The sequence below is a fragment of the Monodon monoceros genome, unplaced genomic scaffold (assembly GCF_005190385.1).
Source record: "Monodon monoceros isolate NGI ecotype Baffin Bay Population unplaced genomic scaffold, NGI_Narwhal_1 Super_Scaffold_15, whole genome shotgun sequence".
Taxonomy (NCBI): Eukaryota; Metazoa; Chordata; class Mammalia; order Artiodactyla; family Monodontidae; genus Monodon; species Monodon monoceros.
In genome coordinates, this window is record NW_021703771.1 from 16167756 (window position 1) to 16182485 (window position 14730).

The 14730-nt window shown below is 34.5% G+C and overlaps 1 protein-coding gene across 6 annotated transcripts in view; it reads right to left on the bottom strand.

The window, feature by feature from the left end:
- The window catches only part of IBTK (inhibitor of Bruton tyrosine kinase), a 92493-nt gene that overhangs the window by 42466 nt on the left and 35297 nt on the right, over positions 1–14730 (bottom strand). For all 6 annotated transcript variants that reach the window (XR_003793700.1, XR_003793698.1, XR_003793699.1 and 3 more), the window contains exons 16-19: positions 14242–14338; positions 6042–6143; positions 3775–3892; positions 534–594 (exon numbers count right to left, since the gene is read on the bottom strand). Coding sequence is in view for 3 of the 6 variants with exons in the window: in XM_029223760.1 (XP_029079593.1) it covers positions 534–594; positions 3775–3892; positions 6042–6143; positions 14242–14338 (378 nt within the window). In the remaining 3 variants the exon portion in view is untranslated. The remainder of the gene's footprint in view (positions 1–533; positions 595–3774; positions 3893–6041; positions 6144–14241; positions 14339–14730) is intronic.

Here is a 14730-nt window from a genome sequence, read left to right on the forward strand (position 1 = left end):
ATAAATGAACTAAACAAAAAAAAAACCCAAACACGTGGATACAGAGAATAGAGTAGTAGTTACCAGAGGGAGAAGAGGAGTGGGGGAGTGAAATAGATAAAGCGGATCAACTATATGCTGACAGATGGAAGTTAAATTTTTGGTGGGGAGCAAGGTGTAGTGTATACAGAAGTAGAAATATAACAATGTACACATGAAACTTACATAGTGTTATAAATCAATGTTACCTCAATAAAAGTAATAAAATCATTAAAATCCATATTTTTACACTGTCCTGATCTTTAGTAAATAAATAACGAAAGACCACAAAGCATTCAATAACTTTCATTTATAAAGAAATTTAAATAGATATTATCATTAAATATCTTCAATTTTTATTATCGTTTACCTGTAGAGCTTGTAAAGAAATCTTATGTCCTCATTTTTAAAAGATCCTAATGAATCAGAATTCATTAGGAAATTGTTCCATTGAGAAGTCTGACCAAATATACTGCTTTAGTTGATATTGTAATTGACAAAAACATAAACCTTACCATTTTTCGGTAAAACACAGAAAGATCCTTCAAAACACCGTCACTTAAAACATCAAGAGACCTAAATAATAAGATATAAAATTCTATCTTAACACTCAAGTTTAATACCTATTAAGACTTTCAAATATGCAGAGACATTTTATATTGTTGAGTAAGGAATATTTTTTTAAAGAATTAATATGCCAGCTGCAACAAATTCTTTTTGGAAGTATGTATAGTTATATATTTCATATAAACAGCAAACATATTAGACAAACTTACTGAATAAAACTCAAGCAACTCTTACAAATAAGTGATAGAAAAATATTTTCTATCATAATAGCAAGTATTCAACTTTCATTTTCCACAAATATAATCTTTACTACAGAAGGAGTACTATATTGACAGAACAATGGCCTAACTATCAGGTACCTGAATTCTATCTAGAATTATCACTGCTCCCAATTACCTACATGACCTTGAGCAACTCACTTTCCCTCCCTAGTCCTTAATATCTTCATATGTAAAATGATATTTGGGGACTTCCCTGGTGGCGCAGTGGTAAAGAATCCGCCTGCCAATGCAGGGGACACAGGTTCGATCCCTGATCTGGGAAGACCCCACATGCCGCGGAGCAACTAAGCCTGTGCGCCACAACTACTGAGCCTGCGCTCTAGAGCCCGCGAGCCACAACTACTGAAGCCCGCACAGTCTAGGGCCCACGTGCTGCAACTTCTGAGCCCACAAGCCACAACTACTGAAGCCCACAAGCCTAGAGCCCATGCTCTGCAATGAGAAGCCCACACACTGCAACAAGGAGTAGCCCCTGCTCGCCGCAACTAGAGAAAGCCTGCACACAGCAACAAAGACCCAACGCAGCCCAAAATAAAAATAAATTTAAAAATTAAAAAAATAAAACATTTGGACTAGTTCAACTGCAGTCAAAGGAGATTTTAAGGAACTCTCAGGTTCCAAAGAGGTACTTTGAGGCATCAGTTAAATTTAAATCAAAGTTTACATTCTAAAATGTACTTCAAACTATTTTTAAAACTAATACAAAGCAACCATATTCAAATCTGTACCATACTAGTTTTTTAACATTTTGAAGACAATTAACTTGTGATGGTACGTCAATTTTGATGCAGCTGTTTTCTTAACATCTCTGTGCGTATTTATTTACACTTCTGGCAAACACATATTTGACTAGGAATGGTTACATTTACACAAATCTTTGCTTTAATGCAAGTTATAATGTCTACTCATGTAAAATTATTCACCGCAGCACATGTGCTCCCTTAATAGTTCAGCTGACAAGCTTGTCACAACATAATAATGGAACAATAGTAATGTGACACACCATCCTCCAATATCGTATTTTAGATAGATTTGGCTTGATTCACACTGTGGTTGATTCTTTTCTGACAAATTAAATGAGTTAATTTGGCAATGCAAGGGGAAAAAAACTGCTATGATTAGAATGACTAATGTAATGTCAGCAAAAAAAAAAAATGTATTCTGAAACCTCTGCCAGGTTCTGACAATGAAATACCAGAGGCATTTTGAAATGACACTCTCTAATATCCCATAATATTAATTTGCATTTGGAAAGCATTTTCCACAAAATAAAGCATTAAATAGCCAAAAGAATTTTCTCTAAATGGAACCCTAAATGGCAATTAAGGAATCTGTTAGTGATTCACCTTTTAAAAATGGTAGAAAACTTTTATTTCAAACATGTTTTCGAATTAGTTTCATTAAGCATCATCCTGACTTTGAAAGGTGAGTTATCAAAAAACTGTTACCATTTATAATTAATTACATGGATCAAGGTTTTCTTGATTATTTGCCAAAAAAAGTTTCACGGGTTTTCTCATCCTCATGTGAGGATATAAACAGGATCTACTTCGTAAGGTTTTCATGAAAATTAAGTGAATCTATACAACACTTTTAGAATGCCACCTGGCACATACCATTATCATTATTACTATGTAACTTATTATAGTACTATTATTAGTTATTACTATTAATAACTATTATTATGGCAGTGTTAGCTATTATTACAATTAAAACAAAATACAGCATTACACTAGACACCGTCTTTAAAAATGCAACTGACACCAAGAAATCTAATCTGAAATTCCCGTGCTGACCAAAAAGACTTACTTTTCTCATCACTGACTTTATAGTGAGTAAATATAGTAAAATTGTGACCTTATGCTAAAAAATAAATCTGTAACATTTATTTCATTAAAAAAATTCCACTGCGGTTGAGAGTCCGCCTGCCGATGCAGGGGACACAGGTTTGTGCCCCGGTCCGGGAAGATCCCACATGCCGCAAAGCGGCTAGGCCCGTGAGCCATGGCCGCTAAGCCTGCGCGTCCGGAGCCGGTGCTCCACAACGGGAGAGGCCACAACAGTGAGAGGCCCGCGTACCGCCAAAAAAAAAAAAAAAAAAAAAAAAAAATTCCACTGCTAAAATAGTTGAAAACAATGGGATTAAATTTCCCAAGATTCCTCTAATTCTAAAATGTCCATGACTCCTAAATCATTAGCATTTATCAAATTCTTTCCATCCAGGTAAACATCAATATAGCATGAAATATTAGCTTATAAAACAGGATACATATACTTAGCTGATTTTTTTCACATAAAGTGTGTCATGTTTCATAAGAAAAATTTCATTGCCATGAAAGCTTCAACACACAAATCAGCTTGCCATAAACCAGACCAACTAAATTTTTTCAGGCCATCTGCTGCAGCCTAAGTTTGACCAAAGAATCAATATGTAGTATAGGAAATATCTTAAAAGGGAATAAATACAAAGAGAAAACAGAAATCAACCAGTAACAAACTGTATGCATGCATATATGTTAAGTAATTAAGTGCTGGCTTAATTACTATTACAGATAGTTTCTAAAAGCCAAGGTAAAAACTACATAGTTACAAATTAGCCTAAACAAGCAAAGAGATATGAAAACATATACAAATATACTTGTGATAATATTGTCCCACAACCTTCCAACCAGCATGTAAGCACCACTGAGGGCAAGGATATTGTCTTTATTTGTTCCCAGTAGTATCTTAGCAATGGCTGGCATATATTAAGCATCCAAATACTGATGGAATGATTAAATCCCCTTACATTTTCACTTTTTCTACAAAGCTGGGATTTATCGTTATTCACTTTTAAATTACTATTTGTTATTATATATAAATAAGTGCTTTTGCTGCTTTTGCAACAGTCTGTATATATCTAACCTACCTTGCTTCAAGTAAAGCTGCCATATTCAGTCCTATAAATTGTAAACAAGATAGTTTCAACTGTTCAGCATTATACATTGCTGCGAATTCCAGTAGCATAGCAGCATTCTTAAGGGTAACTACAAAGGAAAAGATATGCGAAATGAGATGAAAGGCATGTTACTACAGCAAATGAAATATACTTATTTCTCAAGTTGTCAGGTTTGAACATTCAGAAGAAGGAAAATTGAAAGTAGTGTCTTGCCCAAAATAAGTTATACTAGGGCAAATATACAACTCATTTTCCATCCCAATATGCCAAAGTAATTTTAAATGACTTGTTCAGAGGAAGTATAAGCACACGTAAAATTTTAAGCAAAAGAAAATACAGAAGGTGCATTACAGTGTCATCTAAAAGCAAACATATAAGAATTGACAATCTTCTACCTAACCTTTTCAGAATATTTTTAACTTTCACTGATAAACAACACTCTTTTTCATTTATATAGCACAGAATAGTCATTCTCCTATAAAACTAACAAAGTATATTTAGGAGTAGGAGAAACTGCTGAAATCATTCTACAAAATATATTTATGTTGAGTCATCTATCAGACTTTACGTGGGTATATTTACATATATAAACACATACAAATACTATATATTTAGAAAATAAGTACATTTAAATCTTACCATATTATAGTTCATGCCAGTGCAGAATCTGGCATACTGTACAAAACATGCTAGATTTTGTTACAATCCTTGTTAACTTTATATATGAAGTGTGTTTTGCTAGAGACTGTCCCAGAATATTCTATTTACCTAGCATGTAACTTTTGCTTCCCAAACCCCTCCATTCTTTTTCTTACTTACTCTGAGTCCCAGCCAACAGAGGAACACAACTATTTTCTACACCTGGCTTCCTCCACTTCTTTGTTCTTTCTCCCTTATAACTCAGTCAAAAGTTATATGCAGACAATATGCAGACAATAATGATCGCTGCCTCACTCTTGACTAACCTACTAAAGTTTCAGCTAATGATGAACCCAAATTCTCCCATTTCACAGAAATAAAACTGGATCATACAAAAACTTTAGAGTTGTTCAAGGAGAAGATACTCCACAGAGCTCAAGAAAAGTGAGTAAATAAGACTCTAGAGCTAAGACAAACTATTAGAAGTACAAATTAGAAAAATTTGACAGGAAATCCCTTCACACTTCCTGAAGAGGCAAAGAAAAAGAACAAAGATAAGAATAGAAAGCCAAGAAACTTTTATATCAGGGTGAGGAAATTTAACCTTTATCCCAGAGTAAGTGATTAAAAATATATGAACAAGGGAAGACATTAACTCCTTCCTACAGAAAGATTAAAGAAGTTAGAAAAGAGAAACAGGACTTAAAAGACTACTATGACACTACACAGAAGGGATGGGATAACAGTGATCTCAACTAGTATAGTGACAGTGAGAATAAAAAGGTAGTGGAGGGCTTCCCTGGTGGCGCAGTGGTTAACAGTCCGCCTGCCGATGCAGGGGACATGGGTTTGTGCCCGGGTCCGGGAAGATCCCACATGCCGCAGAGCAGCTGGGCCCGTGAGCCATGGCCGCTGAGCATGCATGTCCGGAGCCTGTGCTCCACAACGGGAGAGGCCACAACAGTGAGAAGCCTGCGTACCGCAAAAAAAAAAAAAAAAAAAAAAAAAAAGGTAGGGGAAATGTGATCAACACACTTAAGATTTAATCAATTTTGACAGCTGCAATTTGGGTATAAAAACAAAATAACAAAAAATAACTTTGGGTTCCAAAGTTGAGTGTTAGGATGACAGCCATGCAATTAACAGAAATAATGAACAGAGAGAGAAAAATAAGAGTTTGAGAGAAAAGAGAAGTTTTTGATAAATATATTAATGGGATGGTTACATAAAAATTCCAGCAAATAGCAGGGTAGCTAAGTGTAGACTTACAGACCAGGGCAAGGGTAAAAAATTTCTGCTTTCAAACTCTCATCTTTCAGATTCCAAAATAAGTTTCATGCCATCCTTATTATTCAAGCTTTTATGGCATTTCCAAAAACTTAACGTATTTCAATTCTAAGATGCTCATGTTTTCACATATTAACATCTCTAAAATAAGGATGTGCTTACAAATGATGACACGAAATAGTTTAAATGTCTTGAATTTTTAATGATACAAAAACATGCATTTTATCATAAACTACATCAGAAAGTCAATAAAATACAGTAAATCCTGGATCAATCTGAAAACACACTAAGATTCCAATTCAAAAACTCACGTTTTTCACTTAATGCCACTTCACAAATCTCTTTCAATCGAGATATGAGAAGCTGATCAGCCACCACAAGAACACTACAAACAAAATCCAAATTTTGAGATTCTAAAAAAAAAAAAGAAAAGAAAAAGAAGCGTCACTCTTTATTATTATTTTGTAAACATTATACCTAAGGGGAAAAAGTTCAAGTAATTAAGACACTACAAACAAGAGAATTATGATGATTATTTTCTAAATGCTGAAATGGCAAGTATGATAAACAGTAATAACATCAAAATAGTTGTCTTTTCAGTAGAAAGCTGTAAAATAGAACACACCCAAAATGCCCTGGTTCACACTAGGACCATAAAATGGGCAACTTGAGTAGATCTTTTTTAGTCTAAAGAACCACTAGAATGCCTGACTTGTTTAAAATCTCCTATTGCTGTTGGACAAACATTTCTCAAACTAATAGAGGGGAAAGTCAAATCTCATCCTTAAAAGTAATATACAGGTATATGTTAAATAGATACACATATGTTATAACATATATATACATATGGGGGGTAGAGGGGGCAGGGAAGGACGAAGGGAGAGGTGAATAATGCTCTTAGGCTTCCTTATTTAAAACAAAATTGGTCACCTAAGAGTACTTTTTAAAAAAATTATAGAAGTTCCTTAATTTAACATAAACTTGACCCAGTGCAGTATTAATGACCTTAAGCAATGCTAGAATCACTGCCAGAATAGTAATATAAATAGGGAAAAACAAAAACAAAAACAATACCACCACCATAGGAAGAAAAAAAATGCTTAAAAAGAAAAAAATGAGGGACTTTCCTGGTGGTCCAGTGGGTAAGACTCTGTGCTCCCAATGCAGGGGGCCCAGGTTCAATCCCCAGTGGGGGAACTAGATCCCACATGCATGCCACAACTAAGAGTTCACATGCCACAACTAAAAGTCCACACACCGCAACTGAGAAGTCTGCATGCCGCAACTAAGAAGTCCACATGCCAACAACTAAAAGATCCTGCGTGCTGCAGCTAAGGCCCGGCACAGCCAAAAATAAATAAATAAATAAAAAGCAAAAAGCCCTCAAAATGAAGATGAAATATATGCATTAAAAAAAAAAGAAAAAATGAAAGTAGAAAAAACATTTTAAAAGATGAGGGAGAGGTGAAGTCATTGCAAATGGCAGACTAAGAACTACTTCAAAAATTCTTCTCCACAAAAGCAATGAGAATATTACAAAAAATTATCAAAAATCAACTTTTTCAGAATTCTAGAAATTAGCCAAAGGCTTGCAATAATCTAGGGAGCACTGACTCAAAAAACTTGGCGGAATCTTAAGAATAGTAAGCTTTGGGACACTAGCTGCTCCTGCTTAGATCCTCCTCTCCTCTCCTTGCCTCTCCTCCTCAGTAGTCTTGAAAACCATCAATCCTGCAATCACAGGCAGGTACGAGAAGCTACATCCACTGGAGGAGACAGAACAGTTGTGGAGCAACATTATCAAGAAACCGTCATTATTTGACCTGTCTGGCAGTTTCCTGGAAACCCAGCTAGCAGGGGTTTATTTGACCTTAAAGCTTGCCCAGTGTGAACAGCCTCAGAAGAAGGCATTTATTCAAAACAAGTAGCAATTACTTAACGTTGAAGCTGCCCAAGACAATAAATAAGTGATAGAGCAAACAAGAAGCAGGTTAAAAAAACTTAAAAAGAATAGCTAGGGAAAGAGATATTGTTGTGACTGAATGATTATGTCCCCTGAAAATCCGCATGTTGAAGGTATAATTTCCAGTGTGGTGGTATCTGGAGACAGGGCCTCTAAGGAACTAATTAAGGTTAAATGCAGTCATAAGGTAGGGCCCTGATCTGACAGGATTAGTGTCTTTCTAAGAAGAGACATCACAGACCCATCATCTCCCCCCACTAATGCCCTTCGTGTGTGTGTGTGTGTGTGTACACTCTCTCTCTCTTTCTCCACTCACACTCACACACAAGCACTGAGGAAAGGTCAAGTAAGGACATAACAAGAAGGCAGCCATGTACAAGCCAGGAAGAGAATCCTCACCAGAAACCAACCCTGCTGGACCTTGACCTGAGACGTTAGCCTCCAGAACTGTGAATAATAAATTTCAGTCTGTTATTCTGTTATGGCAGTGTGAGCTGTGTCCATAAGGGGTTTTGAAAAGTTTTAACATATTCCTATGAATCTAGAAGGTCATACATATGTGGAGGGCTGTGCACATGCCTAGAAAAAATTTAAGAAGGCCCAAAACTCCTACTTCTGGCTGACCTTGAGACTGCAAAAGCAGGAAATGAATCTAAGGCACAGTTGTAAACTGCCCAGCTAAGAATTGAAGCCAGGCCGCCATACACACAAAGAGCCCCTAGGCACAGGCTGGGAGATTTACTGGCTTAGGCATTTAAGGAAAATTCTAATTAGGAGCTGACCACTAAGCTGACCAAGCAGAGACCTCAGTGGTCATATATGACAAAAAATACCAATTTTACAGAATTAGTTCCAATAAGTCACTAACAAACAGCAAACACAACAATCCCTGGGGAAGGAGGGAAATCTGAGTTCAAGAGTTGCTACATGATATTATTTAGATATGTCCAGTTCTCAACAAAAAATTATAAAAAATGAAAAGAGGGATGTAAATATATGGTCTATATACAGAAAAAAAGCGGCCAAGAGAATCTGTCCCTGAGAATGCTAAGATGCTGAGCCATTACATATTACAGACTTTAAATCAATTATTTTGAGTATGTTCAAAGAACTAAAAAAATCATGCCTAAAAATCTAAAAAAGTATAAGAATAATATCTCATGAAATTAAGACTATCAATGAGGACAGAAACTGTACATCGATTGAGATTATCCAATCAGAGGAACAGAAAGAAAAACAAGAATGAATAAAAAATACACTGAGTATAAGAGACCTATGGAACACTATCCAGCCTAGATAGATACTTATGGGAGTCCCAGAAGGAAAAAAGAACAGACATAAAGAATATCTGAAGAAATAACACAGAGGGGAAGAAAACTAAAAGTGAAGAGGATTTGTATGGAATCAAAGTTCAGCTGTGAATAACAACCAAGATAGGGAGCAACCCCAGTATCCATCAATACACAAATGGATAAAGATGTGGGGGGTGTGTGTGTGTGTGTGTGTGTGTGTGTGTATCTCACATACAGTGGAATATTACTCAGCCACAAAAAATGAATGAAATTCTGCCATTTGCATCAATGGACCTAGAGAGTATTGTGCTTAATGAAATAAGTCAGAGAGAGTATTAAATACTTCATGTTATTAATTATATGTGGAATCCTGGAATCTAAAAAAAATAACACAGATGTATATAACAAAACAAAAACAGACGCACAGATATAGAGAGCAAAAGCAGTTGTTACCAGTGGGGAGAGGGGAGGGGGAAGGGGCAAGATAGGTTTATGAGATTAAGAGTTAGAAACTACTATGTATAAAATAAATAAGCAACAAGGATATATGTAGTGTACAGCACACAGAAATACAGACATTATTTTGTAACAACTTTAAGTGGAGTATAATCAATAAAAATATTCAGTCACTATGCTATACACCTGAAATTAATATTGTAAATCAACCAAACATCAATTTTAAAAGAAAAAAGAAAAAAAGTTGTGGTTAGTTTAAAACAGACTGTTGTAATTATAAAATATTATTACATGTAAGCCTCATGGTAATCACAAAGCAAAAACCTACAGTAGAAACACAAAAATGAGAAAGGAACCAAAGCATACTGCTACCAAAAAATCATTAAATTACAAAGGAAGACAGCACACACAGGAGGAAAAAGGGAACAAAGAAACTGCAAAACAGTCAGAAGACAACTGACAAAATTCCAGAAGCACATCCCTACCTACCAATAATTACTTTAAATGTAAATGGATTAAATTCTCCAATCAAAAGCAAAGTAGTTGAATAGATTAAAAAACAAGGTACAACTGTATGCTGCCTACAAGAAAATTATTTTACTTTTAAGGACACACATAGGCTGAAAGTGACAGGATGAAAACATATACTCAATGCAAATGGTAACGGGGGGGGCATACTTGTATCACACAAAATAGGCTTTAAGTCAAAAACAGTCACATGAGACTAAGAGGTCAGTATATAATGACAAAGGGGTCAATACATCAATAAGATATAACAATTGTTACAGGCATACAGTTGAAGCACCTAAATATATAAAGCAAACAGTAAAAGAGCTGAAGGCAGAAATAGACATCAGTAAAACAATAGAGGACTTCAATACTCCATATTCAATAGGAATAGATAATCCACACAGAAAATCAATAAGGAAACAGCAGACCTGTCCAACAATATACGCCAAATGGCCCTAACAGACATATAGAGAACATTCCATCCAGCAACAGCAAAATACACATTCTTCTCAAGTGTACGTAAAACATTCTACAAAACAGACGATATGTGAGGCCACAAAACAAGTCTTTAACAATTTAAGAAGACTGAAATCACACCAAGTATCTTCTCTACCAACCACAATGGTATAAAATCAGAAAAACAGGAGGAAAACTGGAAAATTCACAAATATGTAGAAATTAAACAATACAGTCCTGAACAACCAATATGTCAAAGAAGAAATCAAAGAGAAAGCAAAAAAATATCTTGAGACAAAGGAAAATGGGAAACACAACGTATCAAAACTTATAGGATTAAACAAAAGAAGTTCTAAGAAACACGTTTATACTGATAAATGCCTTAAAAAGAAAGATCGCAAAAGAACAACCTTAAGGTTTTTACACAACAAAGAACTATAAAAAGAAAAACAGAGCCCAAAGTTAGGAGAAGAAAGGAAATAATATAGAGCAGGAATCAATGAACCAGACACTAGTAAAACAATAGAAAGGACCAATTAAACTAAGAGTTGGTTACTTGAAAAGATAAACAAAATTAACACACCCTTAAGTAGACTAAGAAAAAAGAAGACTCAAATAAATAATTGTAAATGAAAGAGGAAACATTACCAGTGATATCGCAGAAATACAAACGATCATAAGAGACTACTATGAACTATATGCTAATGAATTGGATAATCTAGAAGAAATGGGTCAGTTCCTAGAAACATACCAAAACTGAATCATGAAGAGATAGAAAATGTGAACAGACCAATAACACAGTAAGGAGATTGAATCAATAATTAGAAGTCTCCAAAATAAGTAAAGCCCAAAACTAGAAAGCTTCACAGGTGAATTCTACCAAATATTTAAAGAAACATTAACCTCAATCCTTCTTAAACTCATCCCAAAAATTGAATAGGAGGGAGAACTTCCAAACTCATTTCATGAGGCCAGCATTATCCTGATACCAAAGGCAGACAAGTTTGCTACAATAAAAGAAAATTACAGAATATCCCTGATTATCATACATATAAATATCCTCAATAAAATACCAGTAAACCAAATTAAACAACGTATTAAAAGGATCATATACCATGATCGAGTGGGATTTACACCTGTGATGCAAGGATAGTTCAACATGTGCAAATCAATAAACACAATACACCACGTTAACAGAACATAGGCTAAAAATCATACGATCATCTCAATAGCTGCAAAAAATGAATATGACAAAACTCAACATACATTCATAATAAACACTCTGAAGAAATTAGGTATATAAGGAATGTACCTCAACACAATAAAGGCCATATATGACAAGCCTAAAGCTAACATCATATTCAACAGTAAAAACCTGAAAGCTTTCACCTAAGATCAGGAAGAAGACAAGGTTGCACACCCTCGCCATGTTTATTCAACACAGTACTGGAAGCCCTAGCCACAGCAATGAGACAAGAAATAGAAGGAATCCAAACTGAATAAGAAGAAGTAAACTGTCATTGTTTGCAGATGACATGACAGTATACATAGAAAACCCTGAAGACGCCACCAAAATACTCTTTAAAATAAAGAAAGAATAAACTTGCAGGGTACAAAATCAATACACAAAAACCTGTTGCATTTCTATATGCTAACAATGAGCTAACAGAAAGAGAAATTAAGGAAACAATCCCATGCACAATCACATTACAAAGAATAAAAGACTCAGGAATAAACTGAACCAAGGAGGTGAAAGATCTACACACCAAAAGCTATGAAACACTGAGACAAGAAATTAAAGAAGGTACAAATAAATGAAAAGATATCCCATGTTCATGGACTGGAAGAATTGATATTGTTAAAATGCCCATTCTACCCAAAGCAATCTACATATTCAATGAAATCCTATAAAAATTCCAATGGCATCTTTCACAGAAGTAGAAAAAGTAATCCTAAAATTCATACGGAACCATAAAAGACCGTAAATAGCCAAAGCACTATTGAAAAAGTACAACAAAGCTGGGGGCATCACATTTCCTGATTTCCAAATCCTATTACAAAGCTACAGTAATCAACAGTGTAACGTACTGCCATAAAAATAGACATGTAGACCAATGAGACAGAATACAGAGCCCAGAAATAAACCCTCATATATATAGCCAATTAATCTTTGACAAGGGTGTCAAGAATACAAAATGGGGAAAGGACAGTCACTTCAATAAAGGATATTAGAAAAACTTAATATCCACATGCAAAACAATGAAACTGGACCCACATCTTACACCATAACACAAAAATCAACTCAAAGTGGATTAAAGATTTGAATCTAAGACCTGAAACTATAAAACTCCTAGAAGAAAAAAGGGGAAAAGCTCCCAAACATTGGTCTTAGCAATGATTTTTTAGATGTGACACCAAACCACATGAAACAAAAGCAAAAATAAACAAGTGGTATTACATGAAACCAAAAGCACAGCAAAGCAGTCAACAAAATAAAAAGGCAAATTTGGAATGGGAGAAAATATTTGCAAACCATAACTGATAAGAGATTAACATCCAGAATATATAAGGAACTCCTAAAAATACAATAGCAAAAAAAAAAATTACAGACTTAGAAAACAAACTTATGGTTACCAAAGGGGAAAGGTGTGTGGAGGGATAAATTGCGAGTTTAGGATTAACATATACACACTACTATATTTAAAACAAACAAGGACCTACATATAGCACAGGGACTCTGCTCAATATTCTGTAATAACCTAAATGGGAAAAGAATTTGAAAAAGAATAGATACATGTATATGTATAACTGATTCACTTTGCTGTACACCTGAAACTATAGTCCAATACAAAAATTTTTTAAAAAGAAACATAAAAAAAATTTTTTTAATGGGCAAAAGACCTTAATAGACATTTGCCCAAATAAGACATACAAATGGCCAACAGGTAAATGAGAAGGTGCTCAATGTCATTATTTATCAGGGAAATGAAAATCAAAACCACAGTGAGATGTCACCTTATACCTGTTCGGAAGGTTATTATCAAAAAAAACCAAGATAACAGGTGTTGATGATGAAGATGGGGAGAAAAGGGAACCCTTGTGCAGTGTTGGTGGGAGTGTAAATTGGTGTAGCCACTATGGAGAACAGTATGGAGGCTCCTCAAAAAATTAAAAATAGGACTACCATATGATACAGCAATCCCACTTCTGAGTATTTAGCCAAAGGAACTGAAATCAGGATTCTGAAGATATACATGCATTTCCAAATTCACTGCAGCATCATTCACAATAGTTAAAATATAGAAACAGCCTAAATGTCCATCGACAAATGGATAAAGAAAATGTGGTATCGACATACACAGAACACAAAAGCATACCACTCTATGACTAAAGACACCTGGTAAATAACACATGGGTGTGTTGCCTGACAAAGTATACAAATGAACTGTCTTTATAAATTTCGGTTCAATTATTAGTCTATTTATTTTACTTCAGGTATGTTCACACAGGGGAAAAACAGGCAAAAAAGAACTTTTGTAGACTGTCAAAACTATACTCCCTGCTGTCAAGTCCTCATCTTAATCATATAAGTAGCTGGGTATGGAAATGTTAAATCTAATCTCAACCAATATTAATAAGTCTTATATATTCACATAGGTAATGAAAATTTTCTTTTCCATTCCTTTACTATTAGTAATCATCCCTATTTGCTTATTTTAAATTTAAGCCTCTGTTGATGGCTTATTTCAATTACAGTAGAAATTAAGATTCACGTGACTTTATAATTTTTAACTGTATCTTAAATATCTGAAATGTCTTAACTCTTATTAATACCTTTTATCACCACAGCTTCATCAGTATAGAGGTAGTCCAAAATAACTTTCAGTATGTCAGAATGTATTGGCATTTCCAGAGCTGCACAACTGGAAGCCTAAATAAAATAAAATAAAATAATTAAACTACAAAATACTACTACAATCTGACTGAGGTTACTGGTATGAAAAACTTTTAACAGGAATCACATCAAATGCAAAACAACATAACATTTATAAAACACAAACCTAAAATGAGATACGTTTAATTTTTAAATGCCTTGTAACATGAAAAAGAATCAAGAAAAATTGAGAAAAAAAGAAACAAACTGGTATTCCAAATACAAGTCCAAATAATAGTGGAGAATTTATTTAAGTAACTTTTTTGAAACAATTTTCATTTTGGAATGTTGCTATTTTCCAGCAGACTTATGCATAAATAAAGTCGAATACAAAGCAAAAACTGAGTTAAAATATTTTTTAATTTCTTTAGCATATAATTTCCCAAAAG